This window comes from Plecotus auritus (genome assembly GCF_963455305.1).
Source record: "Plecotus auritus genome assembly, chromosome: 7".
Taxonomy (NCBI): Eukaryota; Metazoa; Chordata; class Mammalia; order Chiroptera; family Vespertilionidae; genus Plecotus; species Plecotus auritus.
In genome coordinates, this window is record NC_137774.1 from 122,063,720 (window position 1) to 122,089,837 (window position 26,118).

The 26,118-nt window shown below is 36.2% G+C and overlaps 1 protein-coding gene across 3 annotated transcripts in view; it reads right to left on the minus strand.

The window, feature by feature from the left end:
- Positions 1–26,118, minus strand: part of SLF1 (SMC5-SMC6 complex localization factor 1) — a 72,385-nt gene that overhangs the window by 4,165 nt on the left and 42,102 nt on the right. For 2 of the 3 annotated variants that reach the window (XM_080678351.1, XM_080678350.1), the window contains 8 exons: positions 25,450–25,613; positions 22,640–22,771; positions 21,118–21,283; positions 11,497–11,644; positions 5,922–6,067; positions 3,010–3,173; positions 2,085–2,218; positions 132–224 (listed from right to left, as the gene is read on the minus strand). In XM_080678351.1, the coding sequence (XP_080534477.1) occupies positions 132–224; positions 2,085–2,218; positions 3,010–3,173; positions 5,922–6,067; positions 11,497–11,644; positions 21,118–21,283; positions 22,640–22,771; positions 25,450–25,613 (1,147 nt within the window). The remainder of the gene's footprint in view (positions 1–131; positions 225–2,084; positions 2,219–3,009; positions 3,174–5,921; positions 6,068–11,496; positions 11,645–21,117; positions 21,284–22,639; positions 22,772–25,449; positions 25,614–26,118) is intronic. The other variant, XM_080678352.1, reaches the window with a different exon arrangement.

The following is a 26,118-nucleotide window of genomic DNA, read 5'->3' on the forward strand; positions in this document are numbered from 1 at the left end:
TTTGCTAATAGTAATATTTTAAAGATATGTTAGGAAATATACTTAAATGATTTTTCTTAACATTGACATTTAATTATTTAATATCACAAATATAAAGATATTGGATTAGACCACAAAGGTTTAGAACTTACCTTTAACATTAATGTCTATTCCTGGCACAGAGAGAAGAAGAATCAATTTCTCCACCTGGTTATTTATGCAAGCTCTATGTAGGGCTGTTTCTCCTGCCATAAAATATTAATAGATTATTCCAGAGAAGACAAGATAGCAACTAAAGAAAATAATCAAAGGGCATGAACTAGGAGATCTGGCCCCATAACATAATTTATTGAGTATTCCTTTTCACTGGTTTAAACATCTCGCATTAAATAAAGAGGGGAGGGAGCCCCACCAGTCCACAGAGCTTCTGTTCTATCAGCAATTCAGCAATGAAATTCTACTGCAAAAGATTTAACACAGGCATTGTCTCCCCCTAGTTCAAGGTTTAAAGCTTCAATCCTGCTATAAAACCCCAAATGATCAGAGAACACCAAAAATACTGGGTTTTGTAGCAATAAAAGTTTAGAGTGCAATTGCCCTCTCTTAAATTTATTCATGAACCTATGTTAAATGTATGGCTTTTTTTAATACAGCATTTATAGCTTAATTCAAATGAATGTTTCTGGCTAAGCACGAGTGCCTCTACACACTCAAGAACTTCAAATCCATTAGATGGTTTGCTGCTTCTCAATAGGCTGTCTGGCTTGGCTACAGCAGCACAGAGGAGAAATGGGGGAATCTTAATATAAACACACACACACACACACACACACACACACACACACACGAAAAAAAAAATTCCTAGTACCATTTAAAGCTGAACAAGAGTGACAAATCGAATGGCAAAGTTTTTTTCTAGGAGGAAAGCAATTAGTGCCTGCTGGCTAAAATAGTCTACATCTATCTCTGCTATAACCAAGATTAGTAAGATATAAGTGATCATTTGAAGTAAGGGGAATAAAAGAAAAACTTAAAAGTACTTAAAAAACAAATGAAATACTGAATCAAATTTTTTCTTGCTGGAAAGTACTAAGCACATTTTCAGTGTTCTGTTTTATAGACTATCTCTGTAACTTCTACCAAAACATTCTTTTACATGCACTGAAAAGCTTTTAAAGTTTTTTTCTACTACTTTTCAATTTTCTTCTCCCTCCCAGTTCCTTCTGCTGTTCAGCCTAGTCATTCATATTCATTTTATTTTCTGACACAATAAACAAAGAAAAAGGACACTGTTTTGAAGTTAATATCTTTATTCATTTAATACATTTTTTTACATTTTGAGCCAAATGAGCAGTTATTTTGATTTTTTGATATGCAATTATGAACTTATATCATGTTGAAAGGATATAATAGCTTCCCTATTACAGTTTCCACTGGTGTCATAATGATGTTTGAATTAAAAAGACAATACTACACATAAACAAGAGACTCAGAAGTTTACTTTGACCAGGAATAGACTTGTAAAAGGTAACTTATATTTGTGAGTTAGGAGATGCCTAAGTAAAAGAGGTGCTGGAGTGAATGATTACAACACTATTCTTGTTACTCCATCCTTTAAGTACTGAGGTTCCAGTATAGTTAGAACCAAAAGCCAAACACATTTCATAGTCTGGGCTCAATGCCTGGAAGAAAAGAGTCCATATGCTTAACACAGCTATGTAACATAGCCTAGTCCTCATTCTTTGTTCACAAAATGTCTAGGACTGAGAGAGATGAAGACTGAATTATACTTTCAAATCAAAAGACACTGACTCTAAGCAGCACAGGTTGAGGTAGAATAAATAAGTAAGGAGGGCAAGTCTGGGAAAACCTCAATGTGAGCTATATACACTGTGTTTTGTATTTGAGAGACGGGGGGAGAAAAGAAGGGAAGGAATACTCTATTATACTGGGAATTAAAAATAATACTTTTCAGAAAAATGTTTCCTGGACCTACTCTAACAGTTAAGTTCAGGTACTCATCAGGGCCAGTGTGTAAAACTTGCAAATACTGATTACAACCATGAAAAGTTCCTATCATAGATTAATTGAGACATTTGAAATACCTTTTAAATTAGTCTTGTGGAAATTCATCTTTTTTACTAAAGAGGGGCAATTCTCCTTAGAACAGGACAATTCTCCTTCTGACTTCTTTTTCCACCTTTTTAAAGATGAGGAACATTTAGCAAGGTTCAGTTCTCTGAAAAGAAAGTTAAGAAATGTAAAAGCTTTTTTTTTTTTTTTCACCAAGGCATGGCAGTATACATTAGATGGTGAGTATTTTAAAAAATCTGGCCCTCTTTTAATTTAAACCCTTTTATTCATTCAAATCTTTACTGCTTTCTATTTTTACATTTATTTCAACTGTACAGAAACAAATTTTAATACATTAATTTTCATTTTATTAACTTTGTACCACAACTGCCCACTGAAAAGTTTATGAATATGAAATATTATGTAGAGAAAGAGACCAAATAAATGATATTTGGCAGAAAGAATAAAGCAAAATGCAAAAACTAAAATGCAGGCCTCTGCTCCCCATTCTTAGTTTAATATCTGATCCTATTCTCTTCTTCCTAAAAACATTTCTGGTTTTCTGAGTTTTATATAACATACTTCTAGAGAAAAGTTTCTCATTTGGGAGGTAGCTATTATAACAATTCAAAGTATCTCACATGACCATATATTCTGAAATCTACCTTTATTATATGCGAGTAGTAATTTAAATCACAGAACAAAAATTGTGTGAAGCAATAATGTGATGAATAGTTTTATTTCTTTTGGAAAGCACTGAATCTTATAGAAAGAAAGTATGTGCCCTGAATTAAAGAAAGGGAAACTCTGGATCATGTGCATTTATAGGTATAAAACTGAGTTTCTGCTAATCAATATAATTCAGAAGATATCACAGATAATCATAAAATTCAAGAAATGTTTCAGAAAAGAGCTGTCTCTAAAACAAAGCATATTTGGTATATAAGCATTACATACCGTAACTCTGGTAGCCCTTCAACTTGTTTTTGTTTAGCACCATTCAGCATTAGTAAGGCCCTCTGAGATTCAAGACAAGGCCGCTGTTCTTTTTTCTTTAGTATCTGCATCTTTCCAATACCATGCACACCAGTTTTCCCCACAGCTGGCAAATACGAATATAACTGTTGAAAAAGAATAATATATTAGTTTCTCCACCACAAAGACCTGGGAAGCAGTAAAAATTACTTGATTCATTTCACCATGTAATTTTGTTTATATTTTCTTGTCTTCATCACTATGGTTATCACCCAATCTCATTTGAACATGCTAAAATATTAAGAAAGCTACGAGATCCACATATGACGTACATAAAAAAAATGCCTTCTTAAAAATAATTATTTTTTCAAATTCAATTGTGATGCTCATTTAGAAAAGTTCTTTTGATTAGTCTTATTCCCAACTTGTTATAATTCATTTGCATATTTTAAATATTTATGGTTTATGTACAACTGGTATTTTGTCACTTCCATTTTAGTAATGCCTTCCTTCAACAGAAAACAAGTCTGGAATAAACAGAATAAAGAGTGCAAAAGTTGTTAAAGACAAGGATTGTTGCAAAACAGATTTGCCCAATCTGACCAATCAAAAACAATGTTTCTCATTTGTTGAAGAAACTGCTGGAGATATTAATGAGGCTTTGGCTGGTGTAGCTCAGTTGGTTGAGCGTTGTCCTGTGTGCACCGAGATCTCTGATTCGATTCCCAGGCAGAGTTGTGGGTTCAAACCCCAGTAGGGGGTGTGCAAGAGGTAGCCTACTGATATTTCACTGATGTTCCTCTCTCTCTCCCTATCCCTTCCTCTCTTTATAAAATCAATGTCTAAAAGAAAAAAGCCAAGATAAAACTGAAAAAACTTGGATCAAATGTAGCTTACGTGTGTGTATCCTATTTAATAAAAGAGTAATACGCAAATTGATCGTACCTCCACTACACCCACAAGCCATGCCCACAAGCCACGCCCACAAGCCAATTAGGAGCAAATATGCAAATAAAACCAACCAAGATGGCTACAGCTACAGAGAGCAGGAGGGAGGCTTGGGTTTCCCGGCAATGGAGGAAGCCAAGCTTTCTGCCTGCCCTTGCCGGCCTAGGCCTCCACTCAAGGCTACAAGGTTTCAATGATAGAAGATACATAAATCCAAACAGAAATGGTGGCAGCCACAGAGCTGGAAAGAGCAGGAGGCTAGGGTTGCCCACGGCAATGGAGAAAGCCAAGCTTCTGCAGCCCTGGCCGGCCCAGGCCTCGCTTAAGGCTACAAAGTTTTAATTATCAAGATACATAAATCCCAACAGAAATGGCTGCCGCCTCAGAGCAAGCAGAAGGCTTGGCTCCGCTCCAGGCTACAAAGTTTCAATTGTAGAAGATAAATAAACCCCAGATACCAGGGCCTCCGCTTGGGTCGCCAGGGGGCGTGGCCGGCCTGCAAACCACCACAGGCCCCTCGCCCAGGCCGCCTCACGCCCCAAGGGAACCCCCACCCTGATCTGGGACACCCTTCAGGGCAAACCAGCTGGCCCCGACCCGTGCACCAGGCCTCTATCCTATCTAATAAAAGAGTAATATGCAGATTGACCATCACTCCAACACACAAGATGGCTGCCCCGATGTGGTCAAAGATCCTGTCCCCAGGTGGACACAGATGGCCACCAAAAGATGGCCAGCAGGGGGACAGTTGGGAGGGACCAGGCCTGCAAGGAAGGGCAGTTGTGGGCGATCAGGCCAGCAGGGGAGGGTAGTTGGGAGGGACCAGGCATGCAGGGGAGAGCAGTTGGGGGGGACCAGGCCTGCAGGGGAGGGCAGTTAGGGATGACCAGGCCTGCAGGGGAGGGAAGTTAGGGGCGACCAGGCCAGCAGGGAAGGGCAGTTAGGGGCAAACAGGCTGGCAGGGGAGCAGTTAGGCATCAATCAGGCTGGCAGGGGAGTGGTTAGGGGTTAATCAGGCTGGCAGGCAGAAGCGGTTAGTGGCAATCAGGAAGGCAGGCAGGGGAGCAGTTGGGAGCCAACAGTCCTGGATTGTGAGAGGGATGTCGGACTGCCCGTTTAGGCCTGATCCCACCGGGCAGTCAGACATCCCTCAAGGGGTGCCAGATTGGAGAGGGTGCAGGCTGGGCTGAGGGACAACCCCCCTCCCCATGCACGAATTTCATGCACTGGGCCTCTAGTATATAGAATAAACAGGAACCTTGGAAACCATTTGTAATTTAAATACTATTAAATACTACATAGAGTATTTTTCGGGTCTAGGTCTTTCTTTTTTTATTCAACTCATTTGGGGTGATATTAGTTAATAAGATTATATAGGTTTTAAGTGTACATTTCTATGATATGATCTGTATATTCCATAGTGCCCCCACCACCTAAAGTGTAATCAACTTCTGTCACTATATATGTGGCCCCCTTTACTCTTTACTACCCCCTCACCCTTTACTCTTTACTACCTCCTCACAATCACCATACTGTTGTCTGTGTCTATGAGTTTCAGTTTTATATCCCACATATGAGTGAAATCATATGGTTCTTAGCTTTTTCTGGCTGACTTACTTCGCTTAGCATAATATTTTTAAGGTCTATCCATGCTGTCACAAGTGACAGTAGGTCTTTCCAAAATAACCATCTTATATGCTATGGCAAATGATTAGGACACCAAGATTCTTGTATTTTTATTTTATTTTTTGCTATCAATCCTTAATTACTCTCAAGTAATTAAACTCTCTATTCACTAATTACTCAACTATTGAGGTAGAAAAATACATACTCATATATAGTTTGAAAGATTTATGATTAATATGCTATAATTATTAGAAACAACTAAGAATATTTTAATATTGAATTTATGGACTCACTTCTTGGAAATTAAAAGTGGTGCTTACCATTTTCTGAAGAGAGAGTGGTTCAGAAGAAATAGTGATGGAACTCTGTAAACACAACTTTTTAAAAACTGCCTCTGCAACAAACATTTGAAGCCAAGAGGAGGAAAAGGAACAAATGAAAATCTCTAATTCCTGTGAAGAGAAGTCTGTAGAAAACAAGAGAAGTAAATAGTTATTGCTACACCCGATAAAATTTCTTTCTATAGACTATCTATCTCCTTCATAGATTTTATTCATGCAAATGACTTCTACACCAGTAAAATTCACCCACACAATTTTAAACCATGAAAAATAGATAATATTCCTATTCCTTGCCTTTGATGAGAAATTGTTTTATGGTAATGTTCTCACATTTGAAACAATCATTACTTTTTATTATTTTAAATAAGTCTTGAAATTATGTATGTACATCTGAATAGACTGATTATATATGAATAGATAGACATGGGATTTATTACTATACTTCCCAATTACTGTTCAAGATCTCTTCCCACAACAGGGTTGCACCTTTGGAAAACCAGTACTTGTTTTTCACATGGGTACAAGTGTATTTAATTTGCAGTGATCAATCTTGAGCTTATAGGAAGAAATAAATTATACCCCTCCCCCTAACAAAACCCATGAATCCTGACACTGCAGAGAAGGAGGAAAAACGAAAAAATGTAACACAAGAGAATGTATAAGGATTTCATAAAAGTTTGTACCCACTCTACTATGGTAAGTGGGAAGAAAAATATAAATTTTAAATGACAAAACAAAAACACCAAGAATCTCAAGTCTCTTCTTTTCAAAATTCTCCAATAACATGGAAATACACATGACTCAAAGTGATAAAGAACTAGAGTGACTATTTCCCATGAAATTTATTTAATATGATAAGTTCTCTACTAATACTCTCTTTATAGGAGAATGGATAATACAGTGGAATGATAAAGAATTAGAAAGACCAATCAATAGGACACCAAAGAGCTAAAATTAAGCAAAAACAAACAAAATAAAAAAGTTGTGGAATATAATGAACAACGTAAACTGATGAACAAAAACAGAACCAGAGACAGAGAAGCATAGATCAGACCGTCAAACCTCAGAGGGAAGGTAGGGGAGGGTGGGGGTAAAGGGGAGAGATCAACCAAAAGACTTGTATGCATGCATATAAGCCTAACCAATGGACACAGACACCAGGGGGGTGAGGTCATGAGTGGGGGGGGGTCGGGGGAGGGCAAAGGACACATATGTAATACCTTAATCAATAAAGAATAAAAAGTTGTGATATTATACAATAAGGCAGATAAAACTACAAACACTAGAAAAATATAGAATTAGAAAAAAGTCAATAAAATTAGCAAAATAAACATAATAGGTTAAAATACATTTTAAAAATTAGACAGAATGGCCAGATAGTTTTGATGTTCCAGCCAAGATGGTGGAGTAAGTGAATGTTGTTGTACTTGCTTTCTTCCACCATCATGTCAAAATTACAGCTAAATTATAGATCCCTGAAAATCACTTGAAGACTAGCTGAAGAGAAGACCTATAGCTAAGGAAATACAAAGTCGTCACATGGAGACAGACAGGAGTAGGGGAGATCCAAAGCGGCTGGTCCTACACCCATGTGCAGCAGTTAAGAATTGGGTTTACTGTGGCAGTGAAATGAGGGATACCAGCCCCACATGGGACTCCCCAGCCTGGAGCACCAGGGCCTGGAGGAAGAATATCCAACACATCTAGCTGTGAAAATCAATAGCACTCCATCTGGGTGAGATGGAGGGCTGCTGTAGACACAGGCTTCCTGAGCACACTTGTTCACAAACACTCGCTCTAAGTTCCAGCAAAGGGTCAGCAGCTTGAAAAGCAAGGACCATGTTTTGTTTCATTCTTCCACTGCATTTGAAGTGTTTAGATCAATGACTGCTAGAGGGCCAATAAAAATATCTACACTAATAAAAAGAGTAAGATGCAAATTGACTGTACCTTCGCGACGCCCATCAGCCAATCAGGAGTGAGTATACAAATTAACCCAACAAAGATGGTGGGTTAATTTGCATATGCAGGTGCTGAGCTGCTGGGGGTGGGGCAGGATGCTTGCGTCATTGCTATGGCAACGACGTAGGCATTCAGCACCGCTCCAGCTGCTCCAGGCCTCTGGGCAGTGTGGGAAGGCAGAAAGGCGGCTCTGGGCCGGAGCAAAAAAGCAGCTCCGGGAAAAAAAAAAAAAAAAAAAAAAAAAAGGCGGTGCCAGTAGCCAGGGGAAGGAAGGCCCATTCTTGCATGAATCTTTGTGCATCGGGCCTCTAGTATTAAATAAATGAAAGAAATAGAAACATTTTGACTGAGACAATTAGTAAATCATAAAAATTTAATTTGCAAAAGTGGTTTGAAGTATGAAGAAGGATTAGAATAGATTTTAAAAAGAAGGTTTGGAAAAACTACTTGTAAGCAAAAGATGATGATGATGTAGCCTAACAAAGGCAAAGAAAGCTTTATTAAAGTTATCTAAAGATGTGAAAAATATAGATTTTGATAACATTTTCTTCCCACTGAAGAGAAGAAATAAGCTTAAATTAGAGATATGCAAACTATGTCTTGTTGCCTATTATTATGAATAAAGTTTTACTGGAACACAACCATGTTCATTTATGTATTGTGTATCACTGCTTCTTACTGTAACTGCAGAAATGAGTAGCTGGGACAGAAACTGTAGAGCATAGGTGGGGAACATCCAGCCCACGGGTTACAAATCATTTGGTCTGGCCCTGCCAAGGCATTAGGGGTGAGTTAATTAAATGTTTAACCAAATATAGCAGCTAATTTTTAAGTTCATAATTTTGTATGACCCAAGAATGATGTTATAAATATCCAAATGGACTTGGCAGAAAAAAGGTTCCCCATCCCTGCTGGAGAGTCTGTAAAGCCAAAACTATTTACTATCTGGTACTTTACAAAACACAGCTTGCAAATCCTTAGTTTAAGCCAATACATCAGGATTTTCAAGTAGGCATAAAAAAGAAAATTCTGATCACTTGATCATAATATATAGAAAGAATAGAAGGAAACTCTGTTCAAAGTGTTTAGAAATAATGGCCTCTATGCGGGATTGATGGGCACTTATCTACTAAAATATCTTCTGCTTTAATTTTCCATAAAACAATTAACAACTAACCACAGTTTTATTAAACTAAAATTAATTAAATAGATCTGAATCTGAGTAACTTCATAATATAAATTCTTTACTTTTGGACTAGGGAAAACTAAAACATCCAGTATGCCATAAATGAGAAAGATGGACCAATATCTTCAACTAGAAGTTATAGAGCAGCCAAATTATAACATCTTTACAAATGACTTAGGAAAAGCAAAAAATAGTAACTGAGCTGAAGAATAATACAAAGGAATAATTTTTAAAAGAGGGAATATTCTCACAGAAAAAGAAGTGGTTCAACAAAATATCAAAATATTGACAAAAAAGGACATTATTAGAACATCTTGTTCACTTTTTGGGACAAGTGTATTATTCTACCAGCTCTAGAATAAACACTTTAATTTTCATGTTAGCAATGGCAATGTTAAAGTCTAATTTTAGCTTAAATCAGCTACAGGCTCAAACTTGTTGGGTTTAAACTTGTCATGTGAAAATTGGGAATAACAGTGGGTAACATCATCTTCCTTTAAAGTGAAGAGAAATTCAGAATATGAATAAAGAAAGCATTAAAGCTAATGTAACCCATTAATAGTAGAACCCTGATAATATAAAGATTCATTATTTAGCTTTTGGCTAAACTATATTTCCCTAGATACTGGAAACAACACATATAACTATATTGATGGTCTCTAAAGCCACTGCTAATCCTGTCCTGAGTTGCCAAAATCAAAAAGGTTTCCACTATGGACTTAAAACAGGGAATCCCTTTAACTGAATGTTTATGTATCGTGCTAGCAAACAATGCCAGAATCCTGCTGTATCTAAAATGGGAAAAAGAAAAAAAAAAAAAAAAAAGGAAAAAATACCTAGTAGGAATGGTGGGAAAGAAATAAGAAAGGGTTCTGAAGGAAGATTGAATTTGAGCCATGAAATGTTAAAAAGTCATGCAACAAAGGACAGCTACTCCACAAAAGGAACAGAAATCACCCCTCATCTCAATGAAAAAGAAAGAAAAAAAGGAGAAAATGCTTTAGATAAAAATCTTCTAACCTCAGTAGTATAAGAAGAGACCTCACTTTGCAGAGGGCATTATCGAATAAATCCTGAGCCCAGTTATAACCTGGATTCTTATTCTAGATTCTCTTTACAAAGTATTAAAATGATTGACAACATATCCAAGAACTTTTTCTTTTATATAAAACCAAGACACATTAAAACACATATAACAAAACAGAATATTTTACTTGGCAGTCTAAAATATTTTTAAGTGTATAAAAATCATCTTTTATATTTGAGGACGAGAAAAAGCTCACTTGGTTTAAAATGTTCATTTTAGGAATTTAGGATTACAAAAAATAAAGATAGAAAGACAGATAGACAGGAAGAAAAGGATTCATAGCTCCCTAAACTGGCTTTTTAGTTTAGGAATATACATAAGGCTTTATATGGAAGCCTCCCTTATTCTGGAAATCCAAAAAAGTTAGGGAGAAATCTTTTATAAGGTGAGCACTAAAAATGAGTTTTGTCATCACACTGCTAAAATAATATTCTCCCCCCACACATGTGAGAGAAACCCTTAAAGTAGATAATGGGAAGAAAAGAAAGATTAAGAAATATATTTACAAATTTATTATTTCTATTTACTTCATCCATGCTCATCTGTTAGATTACCATACTCAGTGGGGCAACAGATAGTAGCAGCTTTTTATGTTATAACTAGAGGCCTGATGCATGAAATTGAAAAATTATACAGCAATAGATACATAGAAAAATGTTTTAACTAGTGATATAACCAAAGTTAATACAAGTTACTTTAAAACGTAACTTATTCTGATTCAATTTATTTCATTTTTTAATACTATTAAGTATTCATTCAAGAAGAGACAGAGGAACTGTTCATATGGCATAGATAAGGTTAGAGATGCACATGTTTTCTCCTCAACTTGAAGAATCCAAAGTTTAAAGGTACTGAAGAGTTCCTACAATGTGAGATGCAAAAGCACCATACATAGACAAGCAATATTTCTTTCTAATGAAGAGAATAAACTGAAAAATGATATGTGTTGGGGAAGGCTCCTGAAACATTTGGAGGAGAATAATAAAATTACATATACAGTATGAACTCAACTATGCACTAGTAAAAATGCTTGGAAATACTAGAAAGATATATATTAAAAGCTCAACAGCAGTTATTTGTGTGGGAGCATTCATTATGGGTAATTGTTACTTTCCTCTTTATATTGTCTACCTATATGTATATGTATATGTATATGTATATGTATATGTATATGTATATGTATATGTATATGTGTGTTAGTGTATAAATATTTTAAGGAAAGCTTCACATGAAGATATGTTGAAGATTACAGACTGTCAAAAGGAAACTCAAAACTAATTTCCACAATGGTTCTAAGAAAAAAACATAGACAAACTTACCATCACACAAAAGGGAAACATAACTTCCTAAGTCATCAGACATGTGGCGTATCACATTTCTACCCATTTTAAGACCAAGGAAGATCCAATAATCTATTGCTGCTCCAAGAATTCCAGTCAATAAGTAGGCTAGTTCATGTTTGAAGACCTAACATTAAGATGAGAAATCTATTATTAAAATAAAATATATGAATTTCTATCAGTATTTATTATTAAATTATATCATTACCTTAGAGATGTTTAGAGATCATAGTTTTAAAAGTATGAATGTTGTTTATATTATCACTTCTATAATAAAAATTATTAAATTCCTATAGCAAGACATACAAACCTTACTTATTTATATTAAGTGTGCTTTATCTTGCTGTTTAAAAATCTTTCTAATACGTTCGGCTGGTGTGGCTCAGTGGTTGAGCATCAACCCATGAACCAGGAGGTCATGGTTTGATTCCCGGTCAGGACACATACATGGGTTGCAGGCTGTCCCCAGTGTGGGGTGTGCAGGAGGCAGCTGATCAATGACTCTCTCATCATTGATCCTCTCTCTCTCTCTCTCCCCTCTCTCCTCTCTCCCTCTCCCTCTCTCTCTCTTCCTCTCCCTGAAATCAATAATATATTTTTAATAAGTCTTTCTAATACATAAGCTGTAAAAATGAAGTAGAGAAGAGTGACAACCAAGATGGCAGCAAAGGTAAACACCTGAACTTGCTGCTGCGCACAACCATATCAAAACTGCAACTAAAAGACAAAACGAATATCATCTAGAACCACGGGAAGGCTGGCTGAGTGGAAATTCTACGAAAAGCACATTGAGTTCGGTAGGAGGTGCAGAGGTGTGGAAGTGTGAAGGTACGGAGTCGTGTGCGAAAGGGGCTGGCAACTGGGTATGCTGTTGTCTTTTTCAATCAGGAGGGAGATTCAAGCTCCCGACTGCTCTGAACTCCAGTTCCGGGTGAGACTCTGGGGACCCAGATGCATACAGAGAGAAACTGGAGTGTCTGGCATCGGGCCAGAACGTGAGGGTGGCTTTCTCTCAGAGGTGCTTGCAGCGATCATTGTTCCTGCATGGTGCTGTGGGACCCAGGGACCTCTAAGGGGCAGGGCTGACAGGCAGCCATTGCTGTTTACTCCACCCTGGTGATTCCATGAGACCACGCCCCACCCAATTTACAACCCCACCCAAGCTGTGCGCAGAGGCTTTTGCATATGAATGCACTGGCCTTTTGCAATCTGAAACCTAATGAACTGCAGCTGGGTCAGAGAGCCCCAGAACTTCCAAAAGAAGTCCCAAGGCTCCACAGCAGCTTGCATTGCTTCACAGCTGGCCTCATCTGGGCACCTCCAAACCCCAAACAAAGAGGAGGAATCTGCAGATCTCTCTGTAGCTCCTGCTGAGTGGCCTCAGACAGTGGCTGATTTTGCACCTCCTTGGAGATCCAAGAGCCAGTGTACCCAGTGGTCAGAATGAGACCATCCAGACTATAACTCTTCACATCCATAAGAGACACACTCAGGGGGCAGACTCAGTGAGCGCCAAAGCCCCACTGAAGCAAGTCCTGCCCCATAAGGGTGGCTCCAGCACAGAAGTTCTCCCATTGTAGACACAACTGGTCCACACAGCCAATTGGCCTGGAGGTTAATTCCTCCCAGTGATACCAACAGCAATCAAGGCTTAACTACAACAAGACTGTGCTCACAAAGGGGTGTACCAAGAGTGTCCACCTCAGATAATTAGGGAGGCTGAACCACTGGGCCCTATAGGACACCTAGCACACAAAGCCACTCTTATCAACACAGGGAAGTAGCCAAAATGCAGAGACAAAGAAACATGTCACAAATGAAAGAAATGGAGGAAAGAAAACTAATGGATATAGAGTTCAAAACCACAGTTATAAGGTTATTCAAGAATCTTCTAGAAACCTCCAAGAAATACAGTGAGACCCTCAAGAATATGAAAAAGGACCAATTAGAAATTAAGGATACATTGACTGAAATAAAGAATAATATACAGAGATCCAACAGCAGACTAGAGGACTCCAAGAATCAAGTCAAAGATTTGAAATATGAAGAAGCAAAAACACACAACTGGAAAAGCAAAAAGAAAAAAGAATCCAAAAATATGAAGATAGTGCAAGGAGTCTCTGGAACAACCTCAAGCATACCAACATCAGAATTATAGGGGTGCCAGAAGAAGAGAGAGAGCAAGATATTGAAAACCTATTTGAAGAAATAATGACAGAAAACTTCCCCCACCTGGTGAAAGAAATAGACTTACAAGTCCAAGAAGTGCGGAGAACCCCAAACAAAAGGAATCCAAAGAGGACTACACCAAGACACATCATAATTAAAATGCCAAGGACAAAAGACAAAGAGAGGATATTAAAAGCAGCAAGAGAAAAACAGTTACCTACAAGGGAGTACCCATACGACTGTCAGCTGATTTCTCAACAGAAACTATGCAGGCCAGAAGGGAGTGGCAAGAAATATTCAAAGTGATGAAGAGCAAGAACCTACAACCAAGATTACTCTACCCAGCAAAGCTATCATTCAGAATTGAAGGTCAGATAAAGAGCTTCAGAGATAAGAAAAAGCTAAAGGAGTTCATCACTACCAAACCAGGAGTATATGAAAAATGCTGAAGGGTATTCTTTAAGAAGAGGAAGAAGAACAAAAAGGTAAAGATAAAAATTATGAACAACAAAGTGACAATACAAATCTATCAACAAGTGAATCTAAAAAGCAAGTGAATAAAAAATCTGACGAACAGAATAAACTGGTAAATATAATAGAATCAGGGGCAAAGAAAGGGAGTGGACTGACAATTCTCAGGGGGAATGGGGTGTGGGGGGGGGTGCGGGAAGAGACTGGACAAAAATCATACACCTATGGATGAGGACAGTGGGGGGGGGGGTAAGAGCAGGGGGTGGGGTGGGAATTGGGTGCAGGGGAGCTATGGGGGGAAAAAGAGGAACTGTAATAATCTGAACAATAAAGATTTGTAAAAAATGAAGTATAGAAATAATATTTTTAAATATCTGATTGAAATATAAACTTTTTCACAATGACATTAAAACTATGTCACTGAAATGCCTATATTTTTGGTACTTTGTCTAGGCATGAAAAAAATAACTAAATTAACAGTAGGGTATAAGACATGTGAAAAGGTTTTAATAAATATTAGGGTATCCAAATAGATTATAACTGCTAAATTCTGCCATCATACTATGCCTAATAGGGCATTAGTGACAGAGAAATCTCTAGCACTTCGAACCCTCAGTGACTACTGGATTTATTTCCTTTGCCCTTAGCAGACAAGGTTCTTACAGGTATATATACCTATAATATTCCACTAGGGCATCATTCATTATCACAAGAAGCTAAATGATTTTAAAACTGAAGTTCTATTTCTGGTTTGTTGTGCAAACAAGGGCAGTGCTCAAGCAGCACATACATCAGGCATGCCAAACAATGTTTACTGAGGAAAAGAACCACAGTGAGGATCCTTAGTAGGTGTGCAGGTCCCCTGCTGCCCTATCACACTGTGGGGCAAGCACACTGTATTCTCTCAGGCTAGACATTCGAATGTGGGTGACAGACTCTGAAGAATGGGGCCAAGAGGATTTTAAGTTTCGTGATTAGGGAAGCACCGCTCTTCCTCTGATATGATCAGGGACCACAATACAGAATCTTGACTGCAGCCTGATCCTTACAGGTCAGAATTCATGAGAAGGTATCAGCACCACTTCCTCTCCTGCCTTGATTAGAGGGCTGGATTTAAGCCATTGCAGTGATAGTTGTGTGACTTGGGAAGCAAGCATCAGGACTGGCCTTAGTAAGCTGGAAAATTACCAATGCCTCCTCTGTACCCTGAGAGGGTCCAAGCATTGCAAATGACCAGAACTGACTCCTTAAGCACTAGGTCTTAGCCAGAACTTTGCAGGAAGCCAACTTCATTCCTTGTAAGCCAACATGTACATGGATTACTCTGAGTAAGTTTTACTTCTCATGGTTCAAGTTATCAAGAGAACCTAAAACAGGACAGTGAAAATCTATATTTAAACAAGCAAACTGATCATGTCAAGATCCATACCACAGAACTATTCCTTCTAATATAATGTGTATCTGAATATCAGCAAAGACACTACTCAGAAAGAAAGAGACTGGTAGATTTTGATATCTCAAAATATTCCCCAGCTTAAGCAAACAGTAAATCAGAATCACTTCAGATCCCTGGTTGTAGGACGCTATAGGTCAGTGGTCGGCAAACTCATTAGTCAACAGAGCCAAATATCAACAGTACAACGATTGAAATTTCTTTTGAGAGCCAAATTTTTTAAACTTAAGCTTCTTCTAACGCCACTTCTTCAAAATAGACTCGCCTAGGCCGTGGTATTTTGTGGAAGAGCCATACTCAAGGGACCAAAGAGCTGCATGTGGCTTGCGAGCCGCAGTTTGCCGACCACGGCTATAGGTAAAAGGGAGGTTAGCCCACAGAGCTAATAAGCCTCAAAGAAAACCACAATCCAGCACTCCCAGCAATTAAAAATAACAAAATCAACCAGTTGGGACATTTCCTCTTTCTTACACAAATATATGTACACATGTACCTGACACAAGGAAATATCAATATTGCTTAATATTCAATTTTCCCTGATATTACCATTATTACACAGTTAGAAACAGGTAGGCCTTGCAGTACTTTCAAGAAATAACTGTAGGTACTTTACCATGATTAACAAAGATCCTGCCAAAGTTATCCTTATCTGGGTGCCATTAGCTAAACATACATAACATATAGCACATACCCATAATAGAAAATTTTATATAAAAAGACACTTTCAAATCCAGGCTTTGGATCCTTTTATAATGTACTCTTAACTGTGGCATTCAATATAAACAGAAGGCCAAGACACTGTGCTATGGATTGTATTCACTGTAACTTTAACAGGGTATATAAACAATGCTACTATTTCTAGCATAGTGGATAAATATGCTCTAGAAATGGATTAGTGAAAAAAACAGCAAATAAACCACCAAAATAGAAAAGTATCATGAAATACTAAAATGACTGCTAAAACTGAAAGAAAAGAACATGAATACCCTAAGAATTAATTTAAAAAATGAAAGATAACATCACTTGCATATATGACTTATTTACCTTAGAACTCCTAGTATGTTAAAGTTTATTACCAGACATTCTGTCAATTCAGTTGTCTATGATCAGCCAGTACAAGTAATCTACAGTTTAGAAACTTGGCGATCTTCCAAAAATTGACTAGCATATAATGTAGAACAAACTAGAATCTTGGACATCTGACTCCCAGGTAGGGCTGTCTACAATATCACACTGCAATAGATGACAAACTGCTCCTCTAGTACCTCTGTCAGGAAGATGTAAACACAATGCACACACTGTGCCTTTTCCTGTTTTAAACACTTGCATTTGAATGAAACCAGAGAAAATATGCCAAAGTAGAGACTTGGGCTCTATTAAGGCTTTGCCCTAACAGGCTTGATATCTTGAATAAGTTACTTAAACTCTTTACCCTCAAGTTCCTTATCTTTAAATGTAAACTAGGTTCCATTTCTACCTATAATTGTAGGGATATCATGAAACAGCACTTAAGGACATCACAAAGAAAGTAAAATTTGTACCTCCTCAATAACCTTGACATAATCCACCTCTGCTCTTTGCCAAGGAAAGCCCAAAGCTTTCTTAGATTAATGGCAATGAAATTCACTGCCATGGTGTCACTCAGCAATACTTGCTGACTGACATTATGACAAAATAATATTAGCATAAACTGAGGACTTCTGTTTAGCTAATGACTTAAATTGAATGCTTCAACTCAGCAAATCAAAAAACAAATGCTTGACAGCACTGAAAATGATGTCTGTGAACATGCATAGAATTCTTGAAATTGGAAACTGCCAAAAAGATATAATTAAGTAAAAGAATGAATTCTAACAGATAAAGTAACATAATACAAACACAGTTTATATGAACTTAAGCAATTAAAATGAAAAATAAAATATTAATTTGCGAAGTTTAAAACCAGTATGCACATTACAACCAATGCTATAATTTATTGCACATTACTTCACAAATATGTTGACTTTACTTATAAATTTGAACAAAAATCTTCAAGTTAAAAATCTATAAATCTGTTACTGTTGACATCAGTATTTCCTGAGTAAATTCTTTTTGTGTGTGTTTTTTTTTGTTAATCCTCACCTGAGGATATTATTTCCATTGGTATTTTTTAGAGAGTGGAAAGGAGGAAGTAGGGAGAGAGAGAGATAGAAATATCAATGTGAGAGAGATACATTGATCCTGCATGTGCTCCGACCAGGACCTGGAAACGAACCTGGAACCCAGGTACATTCTTATACATGATGGTCCTTTGGTGATTTAGTAAAATTATGAAAACAGTTTTATTATTGTTTTTATTCATAAGTGAGCCATTTCATTTATATAATCAAATGGATAAAAAAGAAACCTTAAAAATGAGGACATATTTTCTATCAAAGTACACACAAAGGCAAATGGAAATTAATAAACATGTTTTTAGTTTTAGTTTAGAAGTACTATCCTCAACTGGCAATGAAGTGTATATTAGTTCTATTTCTGTTGACTATTTTAAATTTATACACATTTACATAATCGTATCTCTTTTAAAATCAGATACATGTACAAGAAAATGACTACTCACCTGGTTAGTGTTATATACTAGGATTACTTGATCACAAAGTCTAGCTACACAGAGAAATAATTTTCCTTTTTTAATGTCAATTAAAAAATAGGGCCCTCAAAATAATTTTCTTCTTTTACGCATGCCTCAGACAGCCCTCTAAATAGAATTTTTAAAACCAGCAAGGACTTCAGTTTCTCATAAGGAAGGCCTCGATAATTTAAACACTATTATAAAAGAAACCTAAAAATACTGAATAAAATAGGTAAAACATCTTCTGGAAAGTTATGAGAAATTGCTAAGCCAAGATCAGGGGGAAGGTAAAAACCAAGTGAAGTACTCAAAAGTAGCCCTAAGAATATTTTGCTAACTCCAGAAAGAGAACTGAGTTCCAGAAGTGTGGCTTTTGGAACCTAAGGAAAATGGAGTATAAAAGTCCTAGCTCAAACCTTACAACTAATACTCTTAGACCCTGAAGTGTTTCATCCTCAGAGTAAGTGAATCAAAAGCAAAGATATACATTTGTAACCCTGTACTTCACTTGGACTATACAGGAACCCTCTAACTTAAGACATTGGATTAGGGTAGTCATGAAATGGTAGTACACCCAGGCACCTGGAAGAAACGAACAGAAATTTTCTTTGAAGGAAGATATTCTGTCTTTGCCACAAAATTATTGTTACAAACAATTTCTGAAATGCAATTTACAACACACAGTAAACGATAATTAGCTTGCAAGGGAATATAAAATATGTGAGAAGCAAGTAACAGAAACAAATAAAGGAGGTCCACAAAGACTACAAATATGGAATAATCAGACAGAGACTATAAAATAACTATTATTGCCATGTTCAAAGACAAAAGAAAACCTTGAAAATTTTGTAGGGAACTAGAAACCATAAAAACATGTCATAGTAATTTGAAAGTAAAAAAGTCTAAAACCGGAAAAAATATTCAAAGTATAACTGTCATGCCAGGGGTGGGCAAACTTTTTGACTCGAGGGCCACAATGGGTTCTTAAACTGGACCGGAGGGCCAGAACAAAAGCATGGATGGAGTGTTTGTGTGAACTAATATAAATTCAAAGTAAAGGAGCGGAGGGGAGAGCAAGAGAACTGGATAGAACAGCTGGATCCGGCCCGCGGGCCGTAGTTTGCCCAAGGCTGTATTAGACACAGCTAAAAGAATAGTGAACTAAAAGGTGGATGAAAAGACACTATCCAGAATGTTCCAAGTATACACAAAACTTGAAAATATAAATAAGAGTAAAAAACGCAGAGGATAAAAAGAGGAGGTGAAATACTGGAATTTAAAAAGTAGAGGGGAGAAAATGGATCAGAGAAATTATTGGAATAGAAATGATTTTCCTTACTCTTAACATAAAATAGACTTTATGGCATTTGACACAAGAGCTCTCCACCTTATCTATTATGCTTACTGTTCCTGAAAAAAATATTACCTAGTTGGCAATTATGATAATTTATCAGTCATGAATAATAACAAGGCATCACTATATATAAAGCAGAAAACTATTACAAAAATAAATAAACAAACAAACAAATCCACGAAGTAGATTCAGAAGAGTTAATTAAAACAATTATCAAACTTGATAGAAAATACTATAAAACAACATTTTGGCCCCTAATATTTTAAGGGGTTAAAAATAAAAAGCTCAGTTAATTTCAGAAATCAGAAATCATGTAGAACTCACTCTTTAACCAAAATTCACTATTAGAAATGAACAACAAAGCATAGACAAACCAACAAAATCCATTAGCAGTAAGAAAACACATTAATTTAGAAGTTGTAAAACATTTTCTTAAAATATTTCTTGGATCAAAGGGGAATTCATTATTGAAAGTAAAAAATACCTTGAAGAAAATAAAAGCAGCCTAAAATATCAAAACCTATGGAATGGTTCTCAAGATGTACTCTAAAGGCAATTTACATTGTGTACATATTAGAAATAAAGAGTAAAATGAGCCCTAGCCGGTTTGGCTCAGTGGATAGAGTGTCAGCCTGTGGACTGAAGGGTCCTGAGTTTGATTCTATTCAAGGGCACATAACTAGTTTGCAAGCTTGATCCTGGGTCCTGGTGGGGGCATGTGCAGGAGGCAACCAATTGGTGTGTCTCTCTCACATCCATGTTTCTCTCTCTGTCTCTCCCCCTCTCTTCCCCACTATCTCTAAAACAAACAAACGAAATCAATGGGAAAATATCCTCAGGTAAGGATTAACAATTACAACAAAAAAGAGAAAAATGAAAAAAGATACATTCAAGTACAAGAGACAGTAAAAGAATAAAAAAAAATATGAGCAGAAATTAATGATATAACACACAAAAAAGTAGGTAAGTCCCAAAGGCAGAGATCATTTGAATAGGAGAAGGTAACTTTTATAATGCACCCAAATTGTGGCACAATATGTTGCTATGCACTATACATATTTTACTGTATTTAACCTTTCCAACTATCCTTCACAAAAATCACTCTATGTTAAATTTCTAATGACAGGCAAAATCTACCTACAAAGAAATATTTCAGGAAATAACTCCACATCCAGAAAGGTAGTTTTAAAAACAAGTAAGAATTTTTATTTCAGACAAACATTTTATAAAAATCACAAGTTTCTCAGGAATAGAAATGTACAAAAGTAAAAAATCTAGAATGCCAAGTAACTATAGATTTCTTATCATTAAAAATCAAATAACTGTCCGTAGCTCCTGCATCCAAAAGTGAGATGACAAAGAAACATGTCTCCAAAAATCTTTTACCTTAAAAGTAGACAAACTAAATAGAAAACAATGACATATTTGGTTCATTGTAATATTTTCAAGTAATTCAAAGAGTAAAGAGAAGAAAAACATGTACAATTCAAAGATGTATTTTTTTCATAAACAATTATTCACTTGTAAGTTAATCCTACTTACATCATTAGACTTGCATTTTTCCTTGTGAGAATATATAGTCCACTCCAAAAGCATATATACTGGTCTGGTCAAAAGCCCAGAGGTCTCAATTCCTGACCAGAAGATTTCAAGGAGAATTGCCTTTCCTGTTATTTTCAGACTCTGAGAATCTGACCAGTCACACAACCTAATAAAAATATGAACAAGAATTATGTATTTATGATCAATTTGATCACTATAGTTATTAGACACAGTATCTTGTCAGTAAACAAAATTCTAGCTAGGGGCTAGAAGAAAGGGAGGAAAAGGGAGATATCTGTAATTCTATCAACAATAAATAAAAATATATTTTAAAAATTCTAGCAATTTCTGAATAGAGAAAGGTCATAATACATAAAATTTATCTATATAATAAAAGCTTAAGTAGCCATTACGACAGAAGGACAAGAACGACCGGTTGCTATGATGTGCACTGACCACCAGGGGGCAGATGCTCAATGCAGGAGCTGATCCCTGGAGGTCAGTGCGCTCCCACAGGGGGAGTGCCGCTCAGCCAGAAGCCAGGCTCACGGCTGCTCGCCAGCCGTGGTGGGAGCCTCTTCCGCCTCCGTGGCAGCGCTAAGGAGCAGGAAGCCGAGTAGTAAGGAGCAGTGAGCAGGAGGGTGGACGGTAAGGAGCTAGGGCTCCTGGACTGTGAGAGGGATTTCCGACTGCTGGCGGGGAATGGGCCTAAGCCAGCAGGCAGACATCCCCCATGGGGCCCCAGACTGTGAGAGGGCGCAGGGTGTGCTGAGGGTACACCCCCTACCCCCGCGCCAGTGCACAAATATTGTGGACCAGGCCTCTAGTAGTTTTAATAAAGGATAAAATATAAAAAATGTCCCGAGTTCAACATAACCACTAACAAGTACACATAGTAATCTAATTTTAAGAGCATACACAAAACTTATAATTATTACAAATTCAGTATTAAAACCTAGTATAGCTTTTTACTTAAGTATTCAGTTACTAAAAATTCAAAAGTATATAAATTATGAAAAATAAAAAGACTCTCACATACCCAAATGTATAAGGTGGTGAAAATTAAAATGTGAACTAAGGATACATAAAAAGACCTCTATTGCCACTTAAAGACTTTGTTTAGAAATATGTTTTAAAAATAAATCTACTTCAACTAGAAAACTAGGTGATTTTTTAAAAAATATGTATATAGCCCTAGCTAGTTTGGCTCAGTGGATAGAGTATCAGCCTGAGGACTGAAGGATCCTGGGTTCAATTCTGGCCAAGGGCACATGCCCAGGTTGAGGACTCAATCCCCAGGAGGGGGCGTGCAGGAGGAAACTGATCAATGATTCTATCATTGATGTTTCTATCTCTCTAACCCTCTCCTTTCCTCTCTGAAATCAATAAATATATTAAGAAAATAAATAAATAAATAAATAAATAAATAAATAAATAAATATATGTATATAAATGATTAGAAAAATGGTATGCAAAACCATGTAAATATAAAAAAGTGGGTTTTTTTGTGATTAAAACTTACTTTTGACTCAGTTGTCGTACTTCACTTTCAACTAAATTAAAGAAAAATTTGAGCAGTGTCAGGTAGAGCACCTTAGAGCCAGTAATATTTTCTGAGATTTGATGACAAAAATTTTCATTGAAAAGGCAAGACCTGAAAAACATGAACCCAACAAAAATACAAGCAATTTATTGAGTAATTTGTGGACATAGTATTTTTTAGAGTATTACTGGAATTGTAATAAAATTTGCTTCAACAAAATATAAAGCAAGTTCAGTAAAATTTTGTTACTACTTTCTTCCTTTAAAAAATTAGATCATGTCAAGTATTTCATAATATTACATTTTTAATAATACAGGTCTAATTTCTTTTCAATGATTGTAATGTTTAATAACCATCTGGTACTCTCCCTTTGTACTCTTTATATCACTGATAAAGAATAAAAAATAATGAATTTCATTAAACACTTTTGATTCAGATGACCAGCGATACTCTCAATTTATAATACTCCCCATAATTCCCCTCTTACTCAAGATAATTTTATTTTGCCGAAAACCGGTTTGGCTCAGTGGATAGAGCGTCGGCCTGCGGACTCAAGGGTCCCAGGTTCGATTCCGGTCAAGGGCACGTACCTTGGTTGCGGGCACATCCCCAGTAGGGGGTGTGCAGGAGGCAGCTGATCGATGTTTCTCTCTCATCGATGTTTCTAACTCTCAATCCCTCTCCCTTCCTCTCTGTAAAAAATCAATAAAATATATTTAAAAAAAAGATACTTTTATTTTTCATTACTTAGTAAAATGAAGGTTATTTTAGAGTTATTTTTTAGAATTCCACAAATTTAGCATTTATTTTCTTTCTGATAGCAGTCCTGTCCAACAGAATGTTCTGTAATGATGGATATGTTTTACTGAAATGTAACTTGTGCAAACGAAGGACTTAAACTTTTAATTAGCTAATCTTAAGTAAACTTAAATAGTTACATAGTACAGTGGTTACTGGATTGGACAACAGATTTCTACAGTAGTTTTCCAAAAAGAATATAAAATTACTCAGAACTATAGATCTGAAAGAAATAGAGTTCTAGGCAACTATTTACTACAATTTTCTTCTAACTTTATTATCAATTATATTAACTATATACTTGTAGCTTTCTCCTTTGTTTCTACCTTCCCCGATTTCTGTTTGAATACCACATTCTCAGGTTAGAAAGGTCCTTAGGAGCTATTAAATTTAACAATTTATTTAATATCCAAATTTGTTCTACAAGATCCTCCATGCCCATAATCAGTTGCTTAGTGTATCTGAAAATTGCCAGAGATGGGTACTAGAGTATCCTTTCTTAAAAAAATAAAAATTAAAATTAAATTAAAAAATATATATATGTATGTATATTATAAAAGATTTCAACTATATTAAAAAGTAGACTAATATCACCCCACTCACCTATATTCATAGGACTTCTCTAGGCTCTTTCCCCCAATCCCCATCAAACCCAATTATTTTGAATCAAAATCTATATATTTATCAAAAAATATACTTTAAGCTGTCCAAATTTCATTTCCTATAGCTTTAATTAATTCATCCAAACATTTACTAAGCATTTTTTATGTTTCAGGCATTAAATTAAGCACTGAGGTTAAAGATGCTTAAAAGTGAGCTTCTACTCTTATGTCAAAGACCACTTTGGAAAGAGTATCTGGAGTACTTTGAAGATAAATTAAGAGGAAAAAGTGAAATCAAGATCAATAAAGCAGTATTACAATACTTTTATATAAGAAGCATTTAGGGCTTTTAAAATAAAGGCAATGACAGTGAAGGAAGAAACAGATTTGGAAATTAGAGAGATGTCAGCTACATAAAGCGTATATCCTCACATCCTCTACCATGCTACGCAAATGCTGTTGTGTAAAAATTATGTTTTCATACCAGTTACCTTCAAAAGTGAAAAAACTGTGTTATATTTATGTTCTTATCCCTGAAGTATAGCACAGTGCCTGGCTCCCAGTAAGTATTCAATAAACATTTGCTGAAAGAATGCATAAATGCATGCTAGCTAGTAGTTTAGCTTGCTTCAAATATATCACAACCAAGATGGTAGGTGAGTCTTTATGATCTCAAATTTATAACCAAAGGTCTAGCCTTTGCTTGGCTAGGCAAGTATCTTTTCTCTCACTACTATGGACCCCCTAAAACTAAACACTTGGACAAAAAAAATACTTCCCACACAAAGGAAGGCTATCAAAGACAGAGAGCTATCAGAAAAGAAAGGGAAAAAATGATTAGTTCTGCTGGGGAGAAAGGAGAAATAGAACTTCTGGAGAGAGTAATATTTGGAAGACAAAAGAAGAAGCACATAGGCAGATGACAGCAAGTGCAGAGGAAGAGATGATATATTTAGTACACAGAAAGTTCAGTTTCAAACTTCAAATTTCTAGCTGAAAAAATATAACAAACACTGATGTTTAAAGTTAAAAATGTTTAAACTTTTGATGACTAAAGTTTGATGATATTCATATCCAATAAATTTTCTTAATTAATTTTTAAAACAATATGCAAGCTTAGGATTTTGTTAAAAAATAAAAACAAATAATGATTTGGCTTTCTGTTAATCAATTTCATGCATTCAATAAACATTTATTTTTTAAATAAACTGACAAACATAACCAATTTAGACGTGACCTATTTATAAGTTTTACAATAAATACAACACAAACATTATATATCCACACATACAGTAAATTTTGAAAGAAAATATTTACTTCTTTCATGAGTTCCTAAAAACCAGCATAACTACTAAGTTAAATTAAATCCTCACATGTGAAATTCCTCACCTGATAAGCACTTCTATTAGAGACCACGCTCCTTTCATACATGTTGGACATTGAAACAATTCTAAGTAATATCTTGACATGGTTGGGGACTTCCAAGGAGGATGCAGGTGAAGAAGAGCTGACAATATATGAAAGTATCGACCAGAAAATGTATCTATATTATCCTATTATTTAAAAATAAACAAACAAAACACTTTAGCCAAAAGTATACTTTCACCAGCTAATTCAGTCTAAAACTATAATAACCATGGTCTAACTTTCTTGCTAAATAAATAGAAGTATCTAGCTAATTAAATACTACAACGTATTTAGGTACACTCTAAATATGTATCTATACGTTAGATAATACTAGCTTTTGGGACTAACTTATATGAAATGCCCATTTTACTTTTAATGAGATGAAAGTTCCCAAATGAGTGAGATAAGAGTTCCCAAATGTGACCTGAAAGGAACTAAAGGTAAGAAATTTTTCATGCAACTTTCTTTCTTATCACCAACAATAGAGGCCCAGAGCACAAAATTCATGCATGGGGACGGGGGAGGGGGGGGGGGTGGTGGTGGTCCCTCAGTCCGGCCTGCACCCTATCCAATCCAGGAGCCTTCGGGGGATGTCCAACTACTGGCCTAACATCCCTCTACAATCCAGGACCACTGGCTCCTAAGCACTCA